The 27470-nt window shown below is 49.2% G+C and overlaps 1 protein-coding gene across 7 annotated transcripts; it reads left to right on the forward strand.

Moving 5' to 3' along the window:
* Camkk1 (calcium/calmodulin dependent protein kinase kinase 1) lies at positions 1-27470 on the forward strand. 7 transcript variants are annotated; one of them, XM_074047163.1, is made up of 17 exons: positions 26-140; positions 4795-4889; positions 7007-7406; positions 8279-8326; positions 8733-8798; positions 9131-9182; positions 9415-9548; positions 9969-10005; positions 10560-10581; positions 11720-11808; positions 15138-15337; positions 16473-16526; positions 17207-17280; positions 18902-18989; positions 19208-19336; positions 19838-19941; positions 26588-27470. In XM_074047163.1, exons 3-17 carry the CDS (start codon positions 7047-7049, stop codon positions 26688-26690), a joined length of 1560 nt encoding a protein of 519 aa, XP_073903264.1. In that variant the 5' UTR covers positions 26-140; positions 4795-4889; positions 7007-7046; the 3' UTR covers positions 26691-27470. The 7 variants fall into 7 exon arrangements, with proteins under 7 accessions (XP_073903263.1, XP_073903266.1, XP_073903265.1 ...); XM_074047162.1 differs by lacking the exon at positions 4795-4889 and having other exon boundaries at positions 1-140; XM_074047165.1 differs by lacking the exon at positions 4795-4889 and having other exon boundaries at positions 1-140; positions 26618-27470.

Here is a 27470-nt window from a genome sequence, read left to right on the forward strand (position 1 = left end):
GAGCGCTGCCTGGAACCACGGCGCCGGCGATCTGAGCTCGGCGATCCGGGCTCCGGCTAGGCGGGCGGGGCGGAGAGCAGCGCGCGCCGCGGGAGCGAGCGTGGTGCCCGCCAGGCTGCGGAGACTGTCGCCGCGCCAAGGTAAGGGTCCGCGGGGAGGAGACCCGGGGCCGGAAACTGGAGTACGAACTCCAGAACCGTCATCTGCTCCAAGCCTGCTGGGGAGAGGGGTGGTCTGCGATGCCGCGTCTCTGAGGGCAGCCGGAACCTTGTCAGTGCAGGGATTCTCCCCCTGTCTGCGGGGCCGGGTCTACGGGATATTTCCCGGAATCTGCTTCGTCTGAGTTGGCAGCTAGGACCGCATCTATTCGGGCGCCTTGCAATGTGCGTCCCTTCCCCAGCTCCTGTCTTTGGGACTGTGTCCATCCCCCAGCGCCCCGTGCGCCCCACCCCGGCCCTTGGTGGAGGCCGTGTCCATGAGGAGTGGGCCCGGGCGGGTGCACCCACGTGTGGATCTCCGCTGAGCACTCCTCCCACGGCCCTCCCGGGAGTCTTCCTTCGAGGGCTGGGGGTGGGGGTGATGAATGGGACGGATGCGGCGTGCGGCTTTAGCTGCGCAGTCTTCCCCTGGCTGGGGGCGGGGAGGGGGCGGTGGAGGTGGCGCTGCGGCTTCTGGGGCCCAACGGGCACAGGACTGGTGGCTCGGAGGGTGCACACGTGCGCAGGGAGCTGTGTGTGGTGTTTGGGGGCGGGAGTGCGCGTGTCACGTGGACACAGGAGTGTGCCTGTGTGTGAGGGGAATGCATTTCGGGATGGAGTGGCGTGTGAGCATGGGTCACGCGGACATGGACTCCGCCTGTCAAGGGAGGAGTGTGTGTGCGACTCGAGGGTGTTGCAGGAGTATGCAGAGGGTATGTCACAGGCCACAGGTCCCAGGACTGTGCCTTAATGGGTAGTCCCAAGCTGCGCATTGAGCAGATGGACTCAGCTCAGGATGTGGGAGAAGACACAGCTGTGTCCTTAAGCATCTCAGGGAAGAGACCCTGACCTTCCCCGCAGCCCCGCCTCCTGCATTCAGCTCATACAGTTGAGCACCTACTGTGTGCCAGACTGTCCTACAGCTACACACTTTGGGGACCCTCTGCCTGCCTGCTCCTTGGTCTCCTACCCTCAGTCCTCACCGCAGCCAGTCATTTTAAACCTTGTCCAACTGAATCACTCTCCTGTTCAAAATTCTCCTCTGGCTTTAGAGGCCTCCTGGTCAATGTTCACAGAACCCTGTGTCACCCAGAAACCAAACTCTGAAGGTACCTGGGAAAGGGCTCTTTGTTATACACAGTATGAACTCCCATCCTCTCTACCTCCTGAAATCCTACTTGGTGGTCACAAAGGAGTTTCACCTCCTCCAGGAAGCCATCTCTGAGGCCAGCACAATGGACTGGGCCTTCTCTCCAGATGTAACTCCACTATCTTATTTCTCCACTCCAGCCATGTCAGCCTCCTTGCTGTTCCTCAAACAGCAAGCACTGTCCCACCTCATGGCATTTGCTCTTGTTGGTCAGTCCCTCTGCCTGAATTGCTCTTCCCAGATGACCACACTGTTCACTCCCTTATGTCTTCAGGTGTCTCTTCAAACCCACTGGGAGTCCTTCCTGAACTACACTGAATTAGCAGCATCTTTCAACCCCTTATTCTTAATCTCCCTTACTGACATAGCTGTCTTTATGTGCATACCTCTTGACCTATCATATATTAGTTACTGACTTTCTTTTTTGGCACTGCTGGGATTTGAACTCAGGGCCTTGGACTTGCTAGGCAGATGCTCTACCACTTGAGCTATGCCCCCCAGCCCTTTTTGTTTTAGTTATTATTCAGGATTGGCTCTCTCATTTTTATCTGGGGCCCCAGCCTCAGACCTATATCTTCCTACTTATGCCTTCTTTACAGCTGGGATTACAGGCACGTTGGTTGAGATGGAGTCACATACTAACATTTTGCCTGAGCTAGCCTTGAAATGTGATCCTCCTGATCTTTGCCTCTCAAGTAGCTGGAGTTATAGGTATGAACTACTGCCCCCAGCCTAGTTAACTGGCTTTCTTATTCATTGCTTCCTGCCTTTACTAGAAATTACTCTGTGTGAGAGCAGAGACTTTGTCTTTTTGGTCCATTGCTCTATCTCCCAGCTTCTAGCACAGTGCCTGACATGAAGCATATGCTTGATAAACAGTTGAGGTTGCATGAATGAATAACTCAGATTTGCATCCCATAGTCAATGTTTGTTCTCCAGCCTGCAAGGCCCTTGTCTGAGGCTAGGTTTCCTGCTCCTCTGTCCCCCAGATTCCATGCTCAGGAGAACTCTGACCATATTTGCATGTTGGCAAATCCTCTTAGGAGCAACTGGGTAGAGGGTGGGGGATGTAGGGAAATCCTGGAAGCAGTGAAAGGACAGTAGTCAGAATCTGGCTTTTTTCTTTTTTTCTTTTTTTGAACCTGGACTTTATAAGGGGTTCACTTTGTGAGCTCTCTTAGCCAGCAGTAGGGAGATCAGAGGAGGCGATGTCTGCGCTGCCCTCCAGGCAGCAAAGCAGAGGGAGATATGTGCCTGGCAGTAGGCACAGCTTGTACAAAGGCCTGGCAACAGAACAGAATCTGCAGTTTGGGAAGCTTCAAGTAATGTGGTGCAGTGGGAATGGAGAGTAGGTGGGGCAGGGGAGTGAGGGTAGGCAAGAGGAATAGGATCCTTTTGGCCATGGTCCAATAAGAACTGGGAGGATGCAGTTCCACCTCTGTAATGGAGACAGAGGAAGAAGAGCACTTTGGGAGAAGATGTTGAGTTGGACTGGACCCTGTTGGAGCTGAGCCGCCCAGGAACACGGAGGGGAGGGGGAAGCTAGGTGGAAAGAATAAAACTGGAGGCACAGATCTGGTGTAGAGAATGATGTGGGGCAGAGGTAGAGGATGAGGCCTGGGGATGTCAGCCTCCATGGGTGGCCCAAGGGATGCCCTTAGGGCAGCTGTAGCAGTTTGGTACTTGGGGCTCCCCAGGGAGGGGGTGGAAGGAGAGGGTGTCCTCCCAGCAGACATCTTTAAGTATGACTTGGCACTAGACTCCTGGGCCTCCCTCTAGGGGATTGAGTCATCCCAGGAGGGGGCGAGAGCTGCAGAGGGCACCTCTGCCAGAGTGTCAGACACTGTCAGGAGTATATAAACAGGCTATGGTGAGGTGGCCCAGGGATGTCAGGACCACTTCTGTGTCTCGCCCAGGTAGCCAACTTGCAGCTTTCCCTTCTTGGAAGTCCTCTGCTGGTCAGAGCTGCTTGTCCTCTGCCTGGAAGGTAGTTGGTCCCCTGACTTAGCCTGGTGCTGAAGCATCCTTTCAGAACTCAGAATGAGACCTGAAGTCACCTATGACTTATGTGGTTTCTGAAGCCAGGAGCTTATATACTTGGAAGTGGAAGACACTTGGTGGGGTACGGCACAGTCTGTGTAGAGAAGCCTGTGCCAGGCCATTTCCAAGCCAGGTGGCCCATGTGGGTTGTACTTTGCACATCAGGGCTCTCTCTGAGTGGCTTTCAGATGCACACATATCCCAGCTGCACATCACTCAAGCACAAGCTGCATCTATGTCCACAACCTCATCCACTTCCTTCCACAGCCCTGGGAGAAGACGGGATGTTAGCCATCTGTTTGATTCATCCCTGAGGAAGCTGAGGCTCCTAGAAGCTCAACATCCTGCCCAGGTGCACAGTCCTGCCTGGGAGGGCAGGACTCAAACTTCGAAAAGTGAGGGAGGCCTGTGTCTGGAGCCACACACTAGCCAGTCCCTGGGAGATGCCCTAGGCCTACAGAAGCCGTTACTATGCCCTGAGCCTGGGACCAACCTGTCTGTCCATTTTTCTGTTTGCCCCTGTGTCCCCTAGTTACCTGCCAGTCAGTTTCTACATAACTGTCTAGTGAGGCATCAGCTTGGAAAGGGCCTTGAGAGACCCCTTGGGTGACCCCCTCCAGAGGATTGGGCTCTCAGACCAGTCTGGCAGGCAGACTCACCTCACCTTGGTGGGACAGGTGATTGTACAGGAAGTCTAGACTTGACTTCTGGGATTTGACTCTCATGGCCCCAGGAGGTGCATCCCTCCCTGTCCTGGGACACATGTACATGCTGCCTAAAGGCACACAAGTGCACACAAGACTGTGCACACAGAAAGAGCACATGGGGAGCTTTTTGTCTCACACAGATGCGCTCCTAGGTGCAAATCCACAACACACACAGACACAGTGTGCTCAGCTCCCAGCCATGCTCCAACACATTCTCTTACACTCAGACTCACGCCCTCACACGCACAGCCTTGGGCTCCTGGTCCTGTCGCCTGCCACGCTCAGATGCACGCCCTCACATGCACAGCCTCGGGCTCCTAGTCCTGTCTCCTGGACACGCAGCAGGAACCTTGGGCCTCCCCTGCTGCCTCTCCCAACCTGCTTAGTCACCTGAATCTGATCCAGGCTGGGAGGAGGGAGGGAGGGATGAAGGGCCTGACGTCAGCCCTCACCGCCTAGCTCGCCTGCGCATCCATCTGGGTCCCAGCTTGTCCCAGGCGATCACAGCTCACTTCTGAGGAGTTTCCTCAGTGTTAGGCCCTGTTCTGAGTTCTTAATGAGGTCCACTCCTTTACACCTCTCAACCACCTGGGGAGTAAGCCCCGCTGTTTTGCTCCCTTTTGCAGATGAGGAAAGCCCAAGGTGCAGAAGTGGAGTCATCTGCTCACAGGCTTACAGCCTGTTTTGTTCCCTTTTGCAGATGAGGAAAGCCCAAGGTGCAGAAGTGGAGTCATCTGCTCACAGGCTTACAGCCTGGCATGGCAGCCTGGCTTCAGAGCCTGGTCATTAAACCAGGTAACAGGGGCCCAGGCTGGAGCAGGAAGGCTTCAGGCCCCCACCTGTCCCTTGCTGGACCTCATTTTGCCCATCTGAAAACAGGATGGGAAGGGAGCTAAAGGAGAGCCGCCTCTCATGAGGCTGGCAACCTCAGGGAAATCATATACATTTTATGGGCCAGGGCAGCCCTCAGTCCCTTAGTCGCTGCCTGGGACCAGAAGGCAGGAGCTTCTGCCCTCTGAGACCTGAGTCTTGTCAGGGTTCCCTTATTGAATCAGTTTTCCCACTGGTCTGATGGGAAGAGCTGTAGTCATACTGTGGTACTGTTCTCTCATTCAATAGATTATTTATCGAGCTTACTATGTGCCAGCTGCTTCTGCAGACATCAGCGATCTTATGGAGAGACAAGGCAGAAGGAGCCCTGATCTTGGGGAACTTACCTTCTGGTGGAGAAACCAGGCCTGCAGGAAGAGGGGGAAGGGCATCAAGAGAGGACTCAGCCAAGCTTGGAGGCCTGGTCCTCCTGGGCTTCCTGCCTGCAAGCTGTCTGGTTTTCCAAGCCTCCCGGTGCCTACTCCCCTCCCTCAACATCTCCAGAGAGGCCTCCTTGTGGCTCCAGCCCTACTCCCCTCCCACATCTCCTCTAGGGAGACCTCCCCAGCTCTACTTCCCTCTCTCACCTCCTCCAGGGAGGCCTCCTTGTGCTCCAGCCTCACAACCCCCACACAATTCTAGGTCCAGCAACATGTCTTCCCCTAATGCCAGGCTGGCTCTCCCTCCCTCTTTCTTTCTGCCTGTCGGCAGCAGCTCTGCTGTCTTTAGGCTCTCTCACTCATTCAGTACTCTGGATGCCAGGCAGAGACTCTGAATCACATCTTCACCCACAGTCCATCCAGCCTGGTTATGGCCTGGGCAGTCTGGGAAAGTCTGGCATCCATGGGCATAGAAGGGGAGACTGAGGCTCATGGGAGGGAGCTTGCCCAGGGGCAGAACTGGAACCCAGCCCAGGCTCCATCATGGACAGTGCAGTCCAGCCAGTCCTGCCTTCTTGACATCTGTCACAGCAACAGATCGGGAGTGAGGGTTGGAATAAGCATGAATGACACCCAGGAGACCCATGTTCTCAAAGTCACAGTGTGGAGTCAGTAATCACCAACAGACAGGAAGGGCAGAGAGTCAGGAGTCCACCAACTTTATCTTCCTGAGAAGAGAAATGTGGCCCAGGAAGGAGGAGGCACTGGGCTGGGAGGTGGGGCAGCATGTCACTAGGGGTAGAGATGAGTCCCAGTGTGAGAGTCAGGGTATAGCCAAGGGCATGGCTGGAATTGAGTGTTGGGGCTGAAGCTGGAGGTTGCTTTGGGGCTCAAACTGGGGCTACTGCTTGGCCTGGGACCCGGTTTGCTTTGCAGTAGGTTCAGGGTGGGTATGAGATCAGACTGGGATGTTTCTTAGCCTGAGAAAATTGTGGTGAACACTTTGGCATATGAACAAACTGGAAGGAAAAATGAGGTGACATAAAGAATGACTGTTTGGTGCACTGAAGTCTTGCTTGATAACCCCGGGAGGTGGTGCTTCCTCCTCTAATGGACCTGTCCTTGGCTTGGGAGGAACATTCAGGAGGCTTCCCTGATGGTGGAGGCTGGGTGGCAGCACCAGGGCTGCTTCTGTATGATCAGCACGCAGTCCACTTCCAGAAGGTCACACTAGAATACTAACACTTGGCCATCAAGGGGTGGGACTGAGTGAGTCACTAGTCAGGCAGTGATTTGCGGGGGCTAAGCTGACCCTGGACTCTCAGTGCTTCTGGGCTCCCAGTCTATCTGTCCTTACTCCAGAACACCAGATTCTCTTTGCTTCCTTCTGAAGCCAGCATGGCCGAAGTGACTGTGCCTCTTTTATAGGTGGGGACACCAAGTGCTAGAGGACTGGCATGCAGCTGAACCAGACAAGGTCCTGGAATTCTTTGTTAGTTAGGACAAACTTAAGATTGGGTCCTGGCATCCCGGGTAGAGGGAACAGCCAGGACAAAGGCAAGGAGGCAGGACCCTCTATATTGTGCCTGTAGTGGGAGCAGGGCTGAGTTCTGACCCCCTTGCCTGACATATAGGAATGACACCCTCTCTACCATGTCCTAGGTTCCCAGCACAGTTACACAGAGGATTCCCTACCAAGGCGATGGAAGGGGGCCCGGCTGTCTGCTACCAGGACCCTCGAGCAGAGCTGGTAGAGCGGGTGGCGGCCATCAACGTGGCCCACTTCAAAGAGGCAGGTGGAAGCCCAGAACCTACCAGGAACGGTGTAGAACCTCGGCCCCGGGCCAGAGCTGCCTCTGTGATCCCTGGCGGTGCTTCGAGACCTTCCCCAGTGCGGCCCAGCCTCTCAGCAAGAAAGTTGTCTCTGCAGGAGCGGCCAGCAGGAAGCTGCCTGGAGGCCCAGGCTGGGCCTTATGCAACAGGCCCTGCCAGCCACATCCCCCCGCAGGCTTGGCGGAGGCCCACCATTGAGTCCCACCACGTGGCCATCTCAGACACAGAGGTTGGTGGGGCAGAGTTAGGGGTTGCTCATGAGCCCCCCAAGAGGCCTACATGGAGATCCACTTTTGCCCGTATCTATGCCACATAGTTATCTAGACTTGGTTTGCATACCCTCAGAGCTGAGGAGCTTGCTAACTAACAGTGTGGCTTCATCCTACCCACAGAAACTCCATCTCAGCCAAAGACTGCCTCTTATGAGTCCTGCCAGGCCTAGGAAACAGATCCTTTCCTTGTCCCTAAACATGCTCTTAGAGATTTGAAAATAGATCATGTGTACCCCCATCTTAAGTCTTTTCCAACTTGAGCCCCTTTCCTTCCCCCATAATCTTCCTCTTTGAGTCTACTCTGATTCAGGCATTGCAGCATGCTTCCAGCCTCTGGGTACCTGTGGGTCCTGTCCTTGCTGCTTGGATCTGAACATGAACTTGGGAACCAAGCAGTCTGCAGATGGCAGAGGCTGAGCTGTTTGTGTTCAACCCAACATTTTCAGTCTCCTGTCCCCAGACCTCCCTTATCTCTCTTGTCCCAGCAGCTAGTCCTTCTCATTCAGCTGCTTCTGGAAATACTTGCTAAGAGGTTTTTCACAGCTTGGGGTCTCCTTGACCTCCCAAGTCCAGGCAGGAATTAGTGTATTTTTCCTTAGCCACTTAGGTAGCACAGCATAACCAGGGTCTCACATTTGCACACATTATTCAAGACTTCTCAGGTGGCAATGGGACCTCTAATCTTCCCCATCCAAACTTGAAAGGTTGAGACCCACGGGTCTGGGAATTAAGGCCTGGGGCCAGGGCTGGTCCTTGAACAGGCTCTGCTGTGGCAGCAGTGTTGCCTCTGGATCAAGCTGTACCTGATGCTCCTTCTTCCCGCCCCCAGGACTGTGTGCAGCTGAACCAGTACAAGCTGCAAAGTGAGATTGGCAAGGTACGATTGAGAAAAGGGCAACCAGGACAAGACAAAGCCTAGACAAGAGTGATGGGGGAAGTAGGGTCCTTGGCAGCTTCCTTTTACTGTGGTGGGAATGGGAATTAGAGAGAGGAATGCCCTAGCCTGAGTGTGGACTGCTTTGTTCTCTGTGAGAAATACCCAGCGGGGGAGACTGGAGATTACTCCTGATTCTTGACTGTCCAGGTTCTGGATGGAGACCAGGAGGAACTGAAGCATGGCAGGTCCCAAAGCAAAGGAGCCCTCTCCCCATCTGCTGGAAATGTGTGCCCACACAGCTGGTGGGGTGGGGTGGGGTGGGGATGGGATGCAAGGGCAGGGATCAGATCTGTCAGGTTGGAGAATGTGCCCTGTCCAGGTGGAACTAACCAGTACCTGTCTACAGGGTGCCTATGGTGTGGTGAGGCTGGCTTACAACGAAAGTGAAGACAGACACTATGTGAGTCTGGGGGTAAGAGAGGGGTGTTGCTAAGCCTGACCCCAGAAGCCTGTGGGGTGGGCAGAATTCTTGGGGCAATGAGGCCTGGGCTGCCTCTTAAGGGAGCAGGCTCCTGTCATTGGGGATATAGCAAGCAGAGGCTAGCTTCATCTGCTTGGAGAGCAGGGGGAAGGCCTAGACTCAGTATGGCCAACCCTAACCAGCCTAATGCATACCTGACTTACACACTCAGTGCCAGAGGCAGATGCCTAGTGTGCCTTTCTAGACCTCCGCCCCCATAGAACCAGTCTGTTCTAGCTCCTGGTGGCTGTACACATGTGACATTTCTGTTCCTCTTTCCTTAGGCAATGAAAGTTCTTTCCAAAAAGAAGTTACTGAAGCAGTATGGCTTTCCTCGTATGTATCTAACTGCCTTGTCCTCCTTCTAGTCTGGGGGCAGAGAAGGAGGAGGACCAGGTCTCCAGCTAGTTTGGGTAGTAGGGGAAGCAAAGTCTGGGGATGGGGATGGAAAGTGCTTGGTGGACTGGGACAAGATTGCATTCTTGGAAGAGTCTTGCTTGAGACTGGTTGCAGGCCATGGAAAGGCCCAGCTCCTGGAACAGGAGCTTGACTTGCTTCCTGGTCACAGGTCGCCCTCCCCCAAGAGGTTCCCAGGTTGCCCAGGGAGGGCCAGCCAAGCAGCTATTGCCCCTGGAGCGGGTATACCAGGAGATTGCTATCCTGAAGAAGCTGGACCATGTGAATGTGGTCAAACTGATTGAGGTAGGAAGTGGTGGAGAGCAGGCAGAAACCAATGTGCTTTGGGTCTGGTATGGGGGTGGCACTCGGCACAGACCAGGTATCCTGCCGAGGGAGAAGGTATGGCTGAGGCCCCCAGGACAAATCAGACTTGGGAGGGGCTACAGGGATACATGGGAGCAGTTTAGACTGGTCTGGGTTGTTCTCAAAAGTGAGCACTTCCTCTAAGCAGGAGGTAAGAAGGCCAAATGCCACCAAGCCAGGGCTGGGGTTGTTGACTGCTGAGGCACTGTTTCCATCTGGCACCTGAACAGTTCCTAGTTCATGGCTGGGTTGGCTATGAAACACAAGAGAGGTCTTGGGGTGGCAAGAATAGGAGTTCTAGGCCCCCCCCACTAATGCCTTCTCAAGCTCCAACCCCGTGTCTACTCCTCTGACCTCCAGGTACTGGATGATCCAGCTGAGGACAATCTCTATTTGGGTGAGTGACTCAGCTCATTCCCACTGATGATGATGATTACAACATAAGATGTGATAACAATGGTGTCACAATAGGGTAATGTCAGGAGGAAATAAGTATCATATGTAGAACGTATTATTTAATATCCTTGTTAATAGTGATGTTATTCAAGTTTCATGTCTGCTTTAGGGCTGGCTTGGTAGCTACAAAAAGCGGGGCAGAAGGCAAACCAGCTTAGAAACTAGAGGTCAAGGCTTTAGTCTTCACTCCCTATGCTGCCTGTCTATCTGTTATGACCTTTAGGAAAATATCTGCTTTTTTTGAGCCTGTTTCCTCTATAAAAGGGTTCCATGCTGATGGTCTCATTTGGCACATGAGGATGTGGCAAGGCAGGTCCCTAGCAGTCCCTACTCTCATCCAGTTACTTCGTCTGATAACCTGATTCCCTTGTCCTGTCCCTCCCTGAGTATGCCTGCATGCCTCCCCATCATTTCACATCCCAGAGTAAGGAGGGACATAGACATTGAATGCTTTGCCAGTCGGGTTACACCTTACCTTCTTTTCGTTTCTTTCAGTGTTTGACCTCCTGAGAAAGGGGTGAGTTCCCTGTCCTGATCAGGCAGGACACTGTAATTCAGATCTCCCTTTCCCTTTCTGTGTCCACTGTAGAAGAAATCAGAGTCCTAGACCCTGCATTTGGAAACTCTAGTCTCTGGGGTAAATAAGAGACCAAGGACCATTCTCTGAAGGCTGGTGGGAGTTGTTGAGGCTGGAAGAATCAGGGAGGCCTCCAGAAGAAGGGGAGGGAGGTAAGCCAGGCATTGAAAAACTGGGAAGATTATTTGGATGGAAGAGGAAGAATAAAGGAGTGTTTTCAGGCAAAAGTGTAGAGGTGGGACTCAACACTTACTGTGTATTCAAATCACAAAGAGTTCTTTCAGCTTTACTAATGGAGTGGGTAAGACTCCATTCTCTCCCATTTATGAGTGCGAAAGCTGAGGATCCAAGGGTAAATGGATTGCTCAAGGTCACATAGCAAATTTCTGATAGAGCCTGGTGTTTTAAGACAGGTCTGCTCTGTTTGAGTTTTCAGAGTATTTGCTCTCAAATACTCATGGAGTAGAGATCACCAGCCTGGGTGGACTGGAGACCCTTACTATGAAACCTTAAATGTAGGCTGTGGCTTGTGGCTGCTTGGGGACTTTTCTAAAGTCCAATTTGGGGAAGGGCCAGGAAGTGGTATCCCTTTAAGACCCAGGGGCTTTCAAACATTTTTGCCTCCATTCAAAACAAATAGAGGTTTATATTGCTATCTGTGTCTGTAACGGAAAGTTTTATGGAACAGGATATATTTTTATTACTACGGTTGCCACCCAGTAAATTGATTTCATGACTGTTGGGGATCTGGTTCCACAGTCTGAAAAAACACTGCTTTAAATGGCATCTTTGCAATTATTTGTTTATAGATAAATACTTAGAAGAAATACAAGCCAACGGAAATAAAGATAAAGCTGATTTGAATTATGATTGAATTGTGGTATTTGTATCCATATGTTTTTAAGTTTTCATTACATGGGAGAAGAAGCTGGTATCTTGGGGTCGGTGAGCACATCTCCCTGGAGGACTTGAATGGCCCGCGCCAGGCCTTCCCCTCCCCCTCCACCACCGCCATGGCCACTGCCACCTCTGCTCATCAGATCCCAGCTGAACACCCTTCCTTCCTCCTTCCCTGTAGGCCAGTCATGGAAGTACCCTGCGATAAGCCCTTCCCTGAGGAGCAAGCTCGCCTCTACCTGCGGGACATCATTTTGGGCCTCGAATACTGTAAGTGAGGAGTTTCCTTGCCTTCTGAGAGTCAGGCTAGGGGATCAGGAGCCCGCCAAACCTAGGCTGAGCAGGCCCCAGACATTTCTGTCCGTCAGCGCTGACCTGCCAATCAGTTTTAGGGGAGGCGGGGCAAGGATAGGTGGGTGCGGCCTGAGCAGGCTTCACTGGGCATGTGCTAGGTCCATCGCCGTCTCTGGTCCTCACAGCGTCTGGACTGTTCTGCCCCTATCTTTCTTCTGCTGAGTTCTTCGCCAAGCTTAGCCTCTCCACAGTGCTCAAGAGATGTGGGATAGACAGGCTGTATGCGGCTGTTTGGGAGAGACTGTCCTGGCATGGCACCGTGGGTGATGGCAGGGTGGGTTTTCAGTAAGCTGAGGAGAGCTCAGAGGGAAGAATGCTTGTGTAGCTCTGTCTGAAATTTATTTAGTCATTTGCTTATATATTTCATTCATTCCTCTCATTCATTTATGAGTACCTGGCTCTGGGCACAACACATGACAGAGACGCTAACCTGACCCTAATCTTACAGCCTAGGAATGGCAGGAATCTAAGCAGGCAGATAATATGATGTGGTGCTTGCCAAGACTTTGAAGGCACAGGGGCCAGGGGAGGTTTTCTGAAAGAGACCATCTGTGACGAGAGTTCTGAAGGACCAAGGTCCTAACCAAGTTCATTGATGGTGGTGGGAGCCAGTGCCAGACACAGGCAAGAGGGCAGTGGAGCCGTCATGTTTGAGGATGGAGAACAGTTAAATCTAGTTGAAGCATCCAGTGGGCAGGGTGTGGGGGTGGGGGTGTTGGAGGGTTATGCTTAATGCACTGTAGGGTTAGAAACTGTGTCTAGGCCACACCACCAGGTCTGGGAATGCCTCCACAGAGGACTTTCATGACTGCATCCTGTCGGCATTATGAGGCCCTGAGGGTTTTGAGCGAGGGGTGTGGTGGGATTTGGTCTTCATCTGTCTTTGTCTTCAGAAGCTTTGTCTGGCAGCTGTGTGGTGGCTGGATAAAGGGTGAGAGATGGCCAGCTGGTCAGGGAGGAGGCTATTTCTACAACCCAAGTGACAGATGGTGAGGCCAAGATTAGAGCAGTGGGGAGAAATGTGAACGAGGTGGAGTGGCCAGCACAGGGTAACTGGTATTAGGGGGAGGAGGGCCCCCAAACACCTATGATTGTGGCCTGGGTTGGGGCCAAATGTGCTCCCTATCTCTCTAAAATCTTAGCTTGGTTTGTTTGGAGTGGATTCTCCCTAGTGGAGCAGGATGGGGACCTAGCTGAGGTGTGACCTGCAGTGACAGGAACAGGACTGCCTTTATCCTGATAGAGCTTCTTCAGTACATTCAGATTAATGATCTCTTCGCACATATAAGAAAAATGAGGCATGCAGAGGGGAAGGCTTTGCACATAATTCCTAGCAAGGACCTAGAGGTGTAAGGTGGAAGATTTTACCCTGGGTATGGTCAGTGGCAGGCACAATCCTGCTGGTGTACGGCTCTACATCCTTCTGCTCATTTCCTAAGGACCTGGTGTCTGCCATCCTCTATCCCTGACAAAAGCAAGCTAATCTTATGGGTTCTTGGCTAAAGCTTCTTCAGGACTCAGCTGATCACAGTGAAGGGGCTCCCCGGAATGGGTAGTTAGTACCAGGGGCTGGACAGGTGAATAAACAGAGGCACTGGGGAACCAAAGACCTGCCTTGTGATTCAGCCCCAAGAAGGAAGAGTCGAGGCTGCCCCGAGAGTGCTCTATGTTTAGAGAGGCCCAGGCTTGATTCTCAGACGGGGACAGGTGCATCAAGGCAGGCAATGAGATGCAGTTGGATCTGAAATGTACATATTTCTCCCTCCCTTCCTCCGTTCTTCTCTCCCTCCCTTCCTTCTGTCCTTTCTTCCTTCCCTTCCTTCCTTTCCTTTCTTGTCTTGCTACATTACCCATGCTGACCTTAAACTCCCAGTGCTCCCACCTCAACCTTCCAAGTAGTTGGGATTACAGGTATACACCATCATGCCTAGCTTGGAATATATTTTGCACTTGAGCTCCCAGGGCTACTTGATGTGAGATCTGAGAAGAGGAGGATGCTCCTGAGGTTTCTGACAGCTAGTAGTATGTCTTTCAGGGAATGGGAAAAACATGTGGAACAGGAGTTTTCTGTTCCGTTTGCATGTTTGCATTTGTTGGTGGTGGTAGCTACAGGCAGAGAAGTCAAGTTATAAATTAAACATGTTATTGCAATATATTGAGATATATATTGATTTACCCATCCATCGTGATGTCTGTTGGGTATCTACATGGATAAAGAGCCTGGAGTTTGGGGCCAAGGCTGGAGTTTGAGAAAAGAATTTGAGACCACTTTCAAATGTGCAGCTCCCTGAACTTCTGTACTCTGATAGTTATGTGTCAAATCCCTGTGTGTGCCCAGCACATAGTAAGCAATAAGGGTCACTGGTTTTGTGGTTATTGGTGTGTGGCCCTTACTCCCTCTGCCCCCAGCCTTCCTGTCCTCCTCTGTTTCTTTTCCCTCCCTGCTCTCTTTCTGTCTTCCTCCCTACACAGCCTCCTGGGGTCTATTGGCCTTAGGGGACTTGCTGAAGAAAAAGCCCGCAAATAGATAGATAGGATTAGTGTCTTCCCTCAAGTTGGGACATCTCTGATAAACTTAGCTTGAGTGGCTCACTCCTTTCTGGCAGTGCTGGACTCAGGAGGCAGAGAAGGCTCCTAGCCTTCTAGGCCCTTTCTGATTCTGGCTTCATCTTACTAGAGATGGCTGACCCACACCCCTGCCATATTCATCCTGGTGGTGCCAAGGCCTCAAGTGCCCTCTGTTTCTGAAACCCCATCATCCCAGATCCCTAGGGCTGAGTAGTGCTTCTACAGGATACCATAGTTCTCACAATCCAAGCCTCAGTTCTAGAAGCAGGAATGTCTTTGACTAGGTTGGGTGAGGGAAAGGTTTGGATGGACTTTGGGCCACAGGCAGTACCTATGTAGAAGGGGCAGTCTATGGGTCTATGGGGAATCCCTTCCCCCAGTTTCCTCTGACCTCCTCCCTCAGCAACAGGTGCTGTGTTAATCATGGAGAGAGCATGTGGAGTCCAAAGACTCCTAAGATTCCTGTCATGGCTCTGCTGCTAACAGCCTGGGCTGAGCCTCATTGTTTTCACCTACATAGTGAGGCAGACAGCTCTGCTGTCCTCTTCTGAGATCCTCAAAAGTTGAGAGTGTGCATGGGCTTAGATGTGCCAGCTGACTTCCCCAGCTGGGCAAGGGCAGGTGAGAGGTCCTGGGCAGTGGTCCCCAGCCAGCACTCCAGTTGCTTTTCTCTGCAGTGCACTGCCAGAAGATCGTCCATAGGGACATCAAGCCATCCAACCTGCTCCTGGGGGATGATGGACATGTGAAGATTGCCGACTTTGGTGTCAGCAACCAGTTTGAGGGGAACGACGCTCAGCTGTCCAGCACAGCGGGGACCCCAGCATTCATGGCCCCTGAGGCCATTTCTGATTCTGGCCAGAGCTTCAGTGGAAAGGTGACTACCCAGGGTCTGGGCCAGGTTGGGATTGAAGTGGAGGGACAGAACAGCTTACAGCAAAGGCTAGTTTCCAAGCTGAGGGTACCAGGGTCCTTCTGTCTAGGGAAATGACATATTTACCCTTTCCTTGGAGCCTGACACACTTCCCAGCATTGGCCTCTTCTCATTTTCCAGCAAAATGGTCCCCTGCAGATATTGCTATCAGTTGCTCTGTGCTGGGCTGTGGAACAGGTGGAGCCAAACTGTCTGCTCCCTACCCCTTGGAGAACAGGGAAGATAGTAGCTAAAGTTGGAGCCCAGAAAATGTGCAAGAGGACCTGGTTTGGGTTTGGATGTTTGGGCTTCCTCTTCAGAGACAGGGGCAGTAGGCAAAGCCTCCTGAGTGAGGGCACTACAGCCAGTGGTTCCCTGGCCTACCTCTGTCATTCTCAACCCTGACAGTTTTGAAGACTACAAGCCTGTTCTATAGAATGTGACCGTTTGCCTGTATCTGGGGATCCCTGAGTGGATTCTAATGATGCAGCTGTGGTGGGACTGTGTAGGTGGAGATTTGAGAATCGCTCACATGAAAGAAGAGGTGGGGTCTGCAGGGGATGAAGAAGTGCACACATGAGGTTCCCGGCAGGCGAGCTGGAGCAGTCCTTGGGAGGAGTTGCAGCAGTGCATGGGAGTGGGTGAGCAGGGCCTTGCTGTGGGCAGGGGCTCTTCATTTCTGATGTTGGGAAGCAGGTGGCTTCTCCAGTGGATTGGAAGAAAAATGGATGGTCCCTTGAAGCCAGAGCTGGTTTATTGAGTATAAATTGAATATATACTTACCACTTTTGGGGCACATCTATGTCATAGAGGCAGCAAACATGATCCTGTGGATAAAGGAGTCTTTGTACCTGTTGACTTGAAAACACATCTGTTTTGGGTCTGTTCCTGGCAGGCAGGAGCTTTCTTCTAGTCATGCCTCCATTCCCAGTGCCCAGCACAGGGCCCAGCATGAAGCAAATACTTGGTAGTGTTTGTTGAGTGAATACATGATGGGAAGGAAGATTCCTGCAGGCCTCTTCCACAGTCCACTGGGGCTTGATGTGCAGAGGGGCAGCAGTGGTTACTGGGGGACTGATGTAAGCATATTTCTTTTTAGGCCTTGGATGTGTGGGCCACCGGGGTCACACTGTACTGCTTTATCTATGGGAAGGTGAGTGCTACAGGGCCCAGTAAGCCAGGCATGAGTGATGGATGCAGGTACTTCACTCTTTTGAAAGAGCCCACCTGGCTCAGAGAGGGCTGAAGGAGAAGAGGCTTTTTCTTTTTTCCTCATATCCCTTTGGGGATGGGAGGGAGCATTATGGAGTCCCAGGACAGCAGACATTCAAGAGGAGCAGTTGGTGGTGGTGTTGCCTTCTCTCCAGTCAGAGTGCTCCCTGTACCTCTGTTCTTTCATATCATTCATAATCATCCATAGATTCATTCACTTAATTGTTTATTCATTCAATAAACTGTCCTTTACTCCTGCTGTAGATCAGACTGGGCCGTGAGGGCATTCAGTTCTGACATGATCAAGATCCATACCCACAGATGCTTGGCTCTAGTGACCACACTGACAGCAGGAAGGGGATCTTGGTGAACACATTTCCAAACATAAGACCCTGGGAGGGGAGGCCTTATTCAGGCAGCTGCAGTGCTGGTGGGTGTAGCCAGCTTCATAATTCTCTTGGCAACACATTTGTCCAGTCACATTTGTTGCACCCCTGTGTGCCAGATGTTGAAAAAGTTAGATGACAGGTTCCCCTGTCATTTCCTGGGGAACCCTGAGCTGCTCGCTGTCACAGATTAGGTTCCTATACCCACATCCTCTGTCTGATTTCCACCCTGCAGTGCCCATTCATCGACGAGTACATACTGGCCCTGCACAGGAAGATCAAGAATGAGGCCGTGGTATTCCCTGAGGAGTGAGTTGTCTACACAGGGCACCAGGGGCTCTGACCACTCCTGGGGAGGAGTGAAATCAGCAGAACTTTTACACTTTGAGGGCCCCAACAGCCTGGAGATCTACATGTGGGGGTGCTGTTCCTTGGGAGGGGCCCTGGGCACATGGAGAGTGGGACTGTGGAGCTGAGGGTATTTGACATGACATGGGGGTCAGATCTCATTGGACAAATGGGATCTCTGAGGCCTAGAGTTGGACAGGGATGGCCCCAGGTCACACATTCACATCACAGCTTCACTGCAGGCCAGCCTGGAGTCAGGAGCACCAACTCCTTACAGCTCCTGGCCCCAAAGGGAATTTCTGCTTTCCCCACGTGGGATGGGAGTCTTCATTTTGCAGATGGACATGTGGATACCCCAGAGGACAGTTGCCAGTGGAGCTGAATTTGAAGCCCCCTCTCTTCCACTCCTCGCATTGTGACTGAGGGTCTCTGAGCCCAGGGGCTGCCTGGGGGGACCCTGATCATCCCTGTGTCTTTTGATGATGGTTTTTGGCTGCCATGGCAACAGCTAGGCTCCTAATTTTTAGGGCCCATCAGCTCGAGTGGCCAAGGAAGGACAGAAACTGGAGTTGTCCTCTTTGACTCCTGCCCTTTTGCACCCACTTCCTGTCTGGTTCCCAAGCCCTGTCGAATTGGGTGCCACATTGCCACCTGTACCCCTGCCTACTTTAGGCCTTAGCCCCTCTTCTCAGGCTTCTCTAGCCACTCCTCTCTGGCCTTCCTCTAGTCTAGCCAACACAATCAGGCCTGGCTGGCCTTTCTAAAGCACAGCAAATCTGACTGTCACTCCTGCTTAATACTGGCCAAGGCTATGTCCTGGCCATGGTGTTCAAGGGCCTCTGGGTTCTGCTCCCTGCTCATCTGCCACCTCAACACTCTACCCTGAGCACTATCCAACTGGATTAATTTCATTTCCTACTTATCCTTTAATTTCCTGCCTTCTTCCTGCTATCCCCCCAACCCTTACCAGTGACATCCTGCTCTCTAGTCCAGGAGTTTCAAAGACATTAAGCATCTAAGGCAGCAGAAAGGACCCATCTCAACAGTCCCAAGAGTGGGTTCTTCCTCCCCAGTTTTGGACATATGGGCTCTCATCAACACTGGTAGCAAAGAAGCCTAGATTTAGGCAGAGATGGTGGTGGCTGCTATGGGGCTGAGAGTGCTACTCTCCTCCCGAGTCTAGTACACCACTGAGTGATAGTGTACCAACCTGCTAACCTCCCTGGAATTCAGTTTCCTCTTATCAAATGAGAAGGGATCTTTCCTGGCCACCTGCAGGTAGAGGGAAAGGTAAGATGGTGAGTGGGAGTAAAGGTCCCTGGTGAAGTTTCTTCTCACATTATTCATGCCATCTCTGCCACCCAAGGGGTGTCCAGCTCCAATAGAACTCTGTGTCTATGACCTCTGCCCCAGAGGGACACTGTCAGGAAAACAGATCAGGTACTGGTTTTGAACTCTCTCCTGGCCTAGTATCTTGGGGGCCTTCTGCTCGTCCATCTGGGGAATGAGGGCTGACCCTGGGGTGGGGAGACAAGGGTCCTCATCAATGTACCCTCATCTCTTTCCTTCCACTCCTCTGTAGGCCAGAGGTCAGCGAGGAGCTCAAGGATTTGATCCTAAAGATGTTAGACAAGAATCCTGAAACAAGAATCGGGGTGCCAGACATCAAGGTCGGGAAATAGGAGGCCTTGGGCTGGGTTGGGCTGAGACATGGAAAACAGGCCTCAGTTTCCCCTTTCTGGAGAGATCTGCATTGGAATGTATGCATGTTGGGTTTGGGGCTTTGAACCCCCTCAAGTCATTGCTAGTGAGATGCCTGGAGTCCTTTGCTAATTGTGTGTCTTGTCTGCTTACGGTTTTGACCCCTCCTTCCCTCTGGCCTCCACAGTTGCATCCCTGGGTGACCAAGCATGGGGAGGAGCCCCTTCCCTCAGAAGAAGAGCACTGCAGTGTGGTGGAGGTGACCGAGGAAGAGGTGAAGAACTCAGTCAAGCTCATCCCTAGCTGGACCACAGTGGTAAGAGAACGAGGAGTGGAGGTCCCTTGTCCTGGGAGGGTGTTAGGAGGGTGTGTCCACTGCCTGAGACTTGTTCTGTGTCTGGCCCTGTTGGGGGGACAGAGGGCTCCCTGGTTATCCAGTGATACCTGCTCTGCTGGAAGACTGTGGAAAGAAGTCATGTTACTCAGCCTGGTGGTGGGGAGACTGGAGGCTTGGTGAGGATAGTGGCTGACTTAACAGAACACACTGGCCTTGCCAACCAGCAGCACTCACCATGGCTGGAAGAAGCAGTTCCTGCCTTCCACTTGTTCACTGGACTGCATTTCCCCAGGCACTGCATTGGTGCCCTGGCCATGACAGTGAAAGGCCCCAGAGGCCTTTGAATGGAGAAGCAGCTACAGAACCCCCAAGTGTTAATTAGACACTCACTCCACCAGGTGCCCTCTCAGGAACCAGAGCTGCCTGGCATGTCTGGGCATAAGGGGGTCTATGTTCCTCATGCTGATGTGTGCTCCCCAGATCCTGGTCAAGTCCATGCTGAGAAAGCGTTCCTTTGGAAACCCATTTGAGCCCCACGCACGCAGGGAAGAGCGGTCCATGTCTGCTCCAGGAAACTTAGTGACGTATGTACCGGTGGTCATGGCCTCTGGGCTGATCCCTGGGGTGGGTGGGCCAATTAGGCACGTCTTCCCCACTTTCAATATAGTGGGGATATCTCCAGAGCCTAGGGACACAGCCAGATCTGAGAGCAGGGCCCCATTTGTACCACTGTCCTAAAGACCAGTTAGAGGTATAAGGGACATTGCTGGGCCAGCCCTGCCCCATGCTGGGCCCAGCACCCCTCATGCATACATTATCAGAGCTAATGAGCTCACTTGGCCCTCCATGGGACAGGAAGACAAGGCCTTCCTCCTTATGGAAGGTTGATATTGTCACACTCTCCCACGGGGTCCAGGTAAGCCATCTGGCTTCAAATCTGCAGGTCCCTCTACCCTTGGCAGTCTGGCAGAAGTTTGCAGATAGGCTCCTGTCCACTATGTGTGGAAGGCTGGCTCATCCATGGAGGGATGGGCACTTTTGTCTACTTTCCCTGGTTCTGGGGTGGTTGTTGGTACATTCCTGAGTGGCTCCTGTCACCTTCAGCTGGCACTTTGTGGCTGGTTGTTCAGCAAATCCACATGGACAGGTTGGCTGACTGTGCCAGGGAAGAAGAACCTGTTTACTGAGGGCTCTCTACTATGAATTGTATCTGTGGGTTCACCACTTCCTAGGAGAGGCCAGAAAAGTTGTCCCCAATCACCATCAGCCTCGTCCTCGAATTTTCTGCTATAATAAAAGTCAGCTTGGGATGCCAACAAGGCCTGTTGGAGTTTGTGCACAGATCTGTAGAGAGAACCATGAGGTATGCTGGACCACAGTGTTCAGTGTGATGGTTATTTCCTCTGGCCTCTAAAGGGCACTGAAGAGAGGAGGTAGGCAGGTGCTGTGCCTCCCGGCCTGCTTTGTGATGAATGTGTTCTCCAGGAACGTGAGTGGAGACATTGTCTGGCCCAAGTCTTTCAGGAAGGAGTACTTTCACTTGTGTCCTTCCAGGAAATGTCCTCATAATGAGGAGTGGAGCATGGGATGGCCTGATAGGGAGCCGCATCTCTTCATGAGGGTTCCTTACCAGGTCTCAGAGCCTTGATACTAGAATTGTGCTTGGTATATTCAATTTGACAACAAAGGGGCCAATTCTAAAAAAGGGGAAGCTGTCAATAATTATGCCAGGACAGCAAGCAGAATCAGGAGTGTACCAGCAAGCTGGCCATCTGGTCACTTCAGCTCAATGCCTGTGGCCCATCACCCCCTAGTGGTGGGATGAGCAATCCACCCATTAAGAACTGTCTAGCCCCTAGTTTGTGCCTTGAAAACTAATTGTGCAAGATTAGGCTAAATTCTTTCTAGTCATAAAATTCTTTAGCTCTGTAACCCAAGTTTAATTTTTTTCTTTAATCTTTTAAATATAAGCTACTTTTATTAGCTTATATTAATTGTACAAAGTGGTTTCATTGTGACATTTCCACACATGCACACAATGCACCCTGATCATATTTACCCTTCTGTTACTCCCTTTTGTCTTCCCCATCTTTTTTTCCAATTTTAATGGATTGCATTGTGCTGTTTTCATACATGAATATAATGTACTTTGAGCATATTTATCCCCCACCCCCGTCACCCTCTTCCTTCTCCCTCCCCACTCCCTCTGGTTTCAGCCTCTACCCCACAGTCTCCTTTTTACATTCATGCCATTTATGTATGTATGTATTTATTTATTATAGGTCTAGATTCTGTATATGAGGGAAAACGTAAACCATTTTTCTGAGTCTGGCTTATTTCTCTTAACACATGATCTATACTTCCTTCCATTTTCCTGCAAGTGACATAATTTCATTCTTTTTCTTCAAGTGACATAGTTCTATAGGGCTGAATAATCCTCCACTGTGTATACCACATTTTCTTTATCCATTCGTGGGCATCTAGGCTGATTGTATAGCTTGGCTATTGTGAATAGTGCTGTTATAAATATGGGTGTGTAGGCTAGGTGCCAGTGGCTCACACCTGTAATCCTAATTACTTAGGAGGCTGAGGATTGGAAAGATCATGTTTCAAGACCAGTTGAAGCAAATGGTTTCAGACCCCTTCTCCAAAATAACCAGAACAAAATGGACTGGAGGTGTGGCTCAAGCGGTAAAGTACCTGCTTTGCAAGCACAAAGCCCTGAGTTCAAACCCCAATCTCACCAAAGGGGGTTAAAAAAACATGGGTGTGTATGTATCTGTATTGTATGCCTACTTACATTTCTTCAGATATATACCCAGGAGTGGTATAGAAGGATCATATCGTAGTTCTACTTACAGTTTTTTTAGGAAACTCCATACTGATTTCCATAGTGGCTGTACTAATTTGCATTTCCACCAACATTGAATAAGGGTTGTGTTGTCCTTGGATTTGCATTTCTTTTATGGCTTAAGGAAGTTGAACATTTGTTCATACGTTTATTGGTCATTTGTACTTCTTTTGAGAACTGTCCAATTCAGTTCCCCATTTATTAATTGGGCTATTTGCTCTTTTGGTGTTTAATCTTTTTTTTTTTTGGCAGTACTGGGGTTTGAACTCAGGGTCTCATGCTTGCTAGGCAGGCACTGTACACTTGAGCCATTTCACCAGATCTGTTTTTTGTGTTGGGTATTTTCGAGATAGGGTTTTGTGAACTGTTTGCCAGGGATGGCCTTGAACCGCAGTCCTCCCAATCTCAGCCTCTCAAGTAGCTAGAATTATAGGCATGAGCCACCAGTGCCCAGATGGTGTTTAATTTTTTGAGCTCTTTATATATTGTGGATATTAATCCCTTATTAGAAGAATAGCTGGCAAAGATTTTCTCCCATTCCATGGGCTGTCTCATGATTCTGATAATTTTTCCTTTGCTGTACAGACGCATTTTAATTTGATACAATTCCATTTGTCTATTTTTGCTCTTGTTTCCTGAACTATTGGAGTCCTATTCAGAAAATCTTTGCCTCATTACCTGTGCTTATTTCTTCAAGCATTTTCCCATAGTAGTTTCAAAGTTTTCAGTCTTAGATTAAGTTCTTTGATCTATTTTGAATTGATTTTTCTACAGGGTGGAAGATAGGGATCTAGTTTCAGTCTTCTACATGTGGATATTCAGTTTTCCTCACACTATTTGTTGAAGAAGCTATCTTTTCTCCAATGGATGTTTTTGGCCCCTTTGTCAAAAATCAGATGGCTGTAGCTGCATGGGTTTATTTCTGGCTCTTCTGTTCTATTGGTCTACCTGTCTGTTTTTGTATCAGTACCATCCTGTTTTGTTATGACTTTGTGGTATAATTTGAAGTCAGGCATTGTGATATCTCCAGCATTTCTCAGAATTGCTTTTTTGGGGTTCTTTTCTACTTTTTTTTTCTGTAATGGGATTTGAACTCAGGGCTTCATACTTGCTAGGCAGGCACTGTAATTTACCACTTGAGCCACTCCACAAGCCCTCTTTTGTGCATCTTCATGAATTTGGTTTTTTTCTATTTCTGTGAAGAATGTCACAGGAATTTTGACAGATTGTATTGATTCTGTAGATAGCTAGCCATTTTCACAATAGTAATTCTACTGATCCATGAACATGGGAAGTCTTTCTATCTTCTAGTGTCTTCAGATTCTTTCTTCATTGTTGTATAGTTTTCATCTCCTTAGATAAGTTTATTACTAAATACTTTTGAAGCTGTTGTCAATGGGATTGTTTTCCTGATTTCTTTCTCAGCCTGTTTGTTATTGGCATATAGAAATGCTACTGATTTTTGTGTTTGATTTTGTGTATTACCACTTCGCCAAGTGTTTATCAGATCTGAGTTTCCTGGTGAAGTCTTTAGGGTCTTTTAAGTATAGGATTATATCATCTACATGGGAATAATTTGACTTCTTCCTTTCCTATTCATATGTCTTTTGCTTCCTTCTCTTCCATTATTGCTCAGGCTAGAAGTCAAACACTACACTGAGTAATAGTGAAGGGAGTGGACACCCTGTCTTATTCCTGATTAGGTTTGTCATATATACCCTTGATTATGTTAAGGTATGTTCTTTCTACTCCTTCAACACTTTTATTGTGAAGGGATGTTGAATTTTGTGAAAGCCTTTTTCTGAATCTATTGAGATGATCATGTGATTTTTTCCCTTTAATTTTATTTATGTGCTATACTACATTTATTGATTTGCATATGTTCAACCATCCTTGCATCCCTAGAATGAAACCAACTTGATCAAGTGTATGATCTCTTTAGTGTGTTGTTGAATTTGGTTTGCAAGTATTTTACTGAGAATTTTGGTCTATGTTCATCAGGGAAAGTGATCTATAATTTTCCTTTTTTATTGTGTCTTTATCTGGTTTTGGTATCAGGGTAATACTGGCTTTGTAGAATAAGTTTGGTAGCATTCCTTCCCTTTCTATTTATGGAATAGTTTGGGGAAACACTGGTGTTAGCTCTTCTTTAAAGGTCTGGTAGAATTTAGCATTGAATCCTTCTGGTCCTGGGCTTTTCTTTGTTGGGAGTATATTGATTTAATCTCATTGCTTATTATAAATCTGTTTTAAGTTGTTTATATCCTTTTTTGTTCATATTAGGTCATATTAGTATAAATTTATTTCTTTTGCATTTTTCAGTTTATTGATGTATATATTTTCAAAGTATTCCCTAATAATTCTCTGAATTTCATTGGTATTTATTGTTATATCCCTTTTTTATGTCTAATTTTATTAATTTAGGTCTTTCTTTTATTCATCTGGTTTGTCAATCTTGTTTAACTTTTCAAAGAACCAATTCTTTGTTTCCTTGCTCCTTTATATATTTTTTTTAGTCCCCATTTTATTAATTGATGCCTTGGTCATTATTATTTCTTTCCATCTACTAATTTTGGGCTTAGCTTATTCTTGTTTTTATAAAACCTTGAGGTGTATCATTAGGTTATTTATTTAAGACCTCTCTGATTTCTTTTCAGAGGTACTCATAGCTATAAACTTTCCTCTTAGCACTGCCTTTGCTGTGTCCCAAAGGTTCTGATAAGTTTTTTTTTATTTTCATTTGATTCCAGAAGTTTTTTTGTAAATTTTCTTACTGGTTTCTTCAGTGATCCACTGATCATTTGAAAGTGTTTTGTTCAGTCCATGTTTGTATAATTTCTGTAGTTTCTCTTGTTCTTAATTTCTAATTTTATTCCATTATGATCAGTTAAGATACAGGAAATTATTTCCTTTTTCTGTATTTGTTAAGACTTGCTTTATGGCCTAAAATGTTGTCAATTTTGGAGAAAGTTCTGTAGGCTGCTGAGAAGAATGTGTATGCGACAGCCTTAAGATGGAATACTAGGGTTTTTTAAATTTCTTACAGAATATGGATACATAAAGTGTAGGTTGATTTTGGAGAGGTGGGTTGGGATGATCTGTCTATTAATGAGAGTATTGATTATTGCATCTGGACCTTATCTGTCCCTTTATGTATAGTAGTGTTTGCCTTATGAAATTGAGTACATCAATGTTTAGTGCATATATAATTGTTATATCTTCTGGATGGGTTGTTCCCTCTGTTGATACATACTGACCGTCTTTATCCTTCCAGCTAATTTTGACTTGAAGTCTACTTTGCCAAATATGAGTACAGCTACTCCTGTTTGCTCTTGATTTCTGCTTGTGTGGTATATCATAGTTTCCTTCCTTTCACTTTCAATCTGTGTATCTCCACCTTTGAGATGTATTTTGGGTAGGCAAGAAATAATTGGATATTGTGTTTTAATCCAGTCTGCTAGTCTATATCTTTTGATTGAAGAGTTGAGACCATTCATGTTTAGTCTCATTATTGAGAGGTATTTTCTGATTCTTGTGGTCTTGTTTTCTTTTAGGTTGATTTATTTTTTTTCTTTTATCCTTATTAATCTCAGGATTTTGCTAGTTTGCTGAATTGAACATGTTGATTCTCCTAATTCTCATGTGCTCAGCTACCAAGTTTAGTTTTCTTTTTCCAAGTTTAATTTTCACAGCAGATTTTTATTGAATCCCAGCATCTGTCCTTGAAAGATCCTGTTTTGTTTGTTTTGTTTTTGCATGTGTATATGTATGTGATAATAAAGTTGATTAAGAACAGTAAAGTTTATTAGACTAGAGAGGCACTTTCAGAGGTGAAAGTGGGTTGTTTCAGAAAGAGAAGTCAAGAACAACCATAGACCCTGTTTTTTACACTTTTGGATAATTGTTGAAACTCTGTAGTGGAGTTCAGTGATAACCATTTACAAAGAGAGGTCTTGGGGATGTTGAATATACTAATCCATTGAATATATAACAGAATCCCAAGACTGATGGGTACTCTGCCCTGTGAGCAAGGAAAAGAAAATGTTACATGAAGGCCTTTCTGCCCATGCCTGATAGGGCTGATCAAGGTCAATGTAAAAGGCCCCTGACCTGGCTAATACTCAGGACACTGGGAAATCTTCTGCATTACATCATTAGAGGCTTTGAGAAGTTTAGACTGCATCTCAGGGCAGTGGGGAGTCACAAAAGGTTGTAATCTGAGGCTAGAGGGGAAGGCAGGGAAACCATCAAGGAGGGGCTGCCATGATGTAGGGAACCCAGTGAAGGCTGAGCTTGAGGAAGTAAAGGAAGACTGGAAAGATTGTGCAATAAGGATGTTTTTGTGAGAGTGTCATTTTCATACATGTTCTAACCCTTAGGGTCCCTCTGCCTCTGGTGTCCCCTAATAGGAAAGAAGGGTGTGGTGAAGTGGGCAAAAGCCTGGAGCTCCCTGGTGTCCAGGAAGATGAGGCTGCATCCTGAGCCCCTGCATGTGCCCAGGGCCGCCGGAAGCATGTTCATCCTGTACCTCCAGAGGCCCACCGCCCTCATGCGACAGCTGCCCCTGCAGGTAGGGGGCTGGGAAGAACTACAGCCCCTCCCTGGTCTCTTCCCCCATCGTACTGCATGACCTGCACGCAGGCACATCCAGGGACAAGATTGGAATGAGTGTCATCTGGGGCTGGAGGGGTAGGGCTCCCAAGAGACCTTTCTTCTGGTCCTGGCTCTTGCTGGCCTGACTTATCCTGTGGGGAAGCCAGGAGTCTATGGGACCTCAGAAACCTTACCTGCCTGGCTGGCAACGTCTAGGGAAGGAAGTAGGAGACCAAGATGGCAGGTGGGAAGGCCTGGCTTACTACATTCAGAAACTTCCACAGGACTGGGCAGACCTGGCTGAGCTGCCATACCACACGGCACTCTCTGCATTGGGTGTGGAGTTGCCTGAGCTCCTGTCTACTCAAAATGCTGTCATAAGGCTCTAATCTCTGACTTATGCCTGGGCCCCAGGGAGAGGGCCAGTATTGAAGAATTCAGATTCCTTTTTTGTTATCTTTTATTTTTGTTTTTAATGTGGGAGCTGGAAGGGAGAAGCTGTACTGGGGAACATAATATGAACCTTCCTACAGCTGTGAGTAGTTCCCAGCACTCCTGCCATTATTTGGCAGCCACGTGGACTGGACTGACCTTCCTGGATTGTGTTTTGTGCATGACACCACCCAGAAAATGGACTGAACGGAATCAAGCTGGAGCCCAGGCCTGAAC

This window comes from Castor canadensis, chromosome 11, assembly GCF_047511655.1.
Source record: "Castor canadensis chromosome 11, mCasCan1.hap1v2, whole genome shotgun sequence".
Taxonomy (NCBI): Eukaryota; Metazoa; Chordata; class Mammalia; order Rodentia; family Castoridae; genus Castor; species Castor canadensis.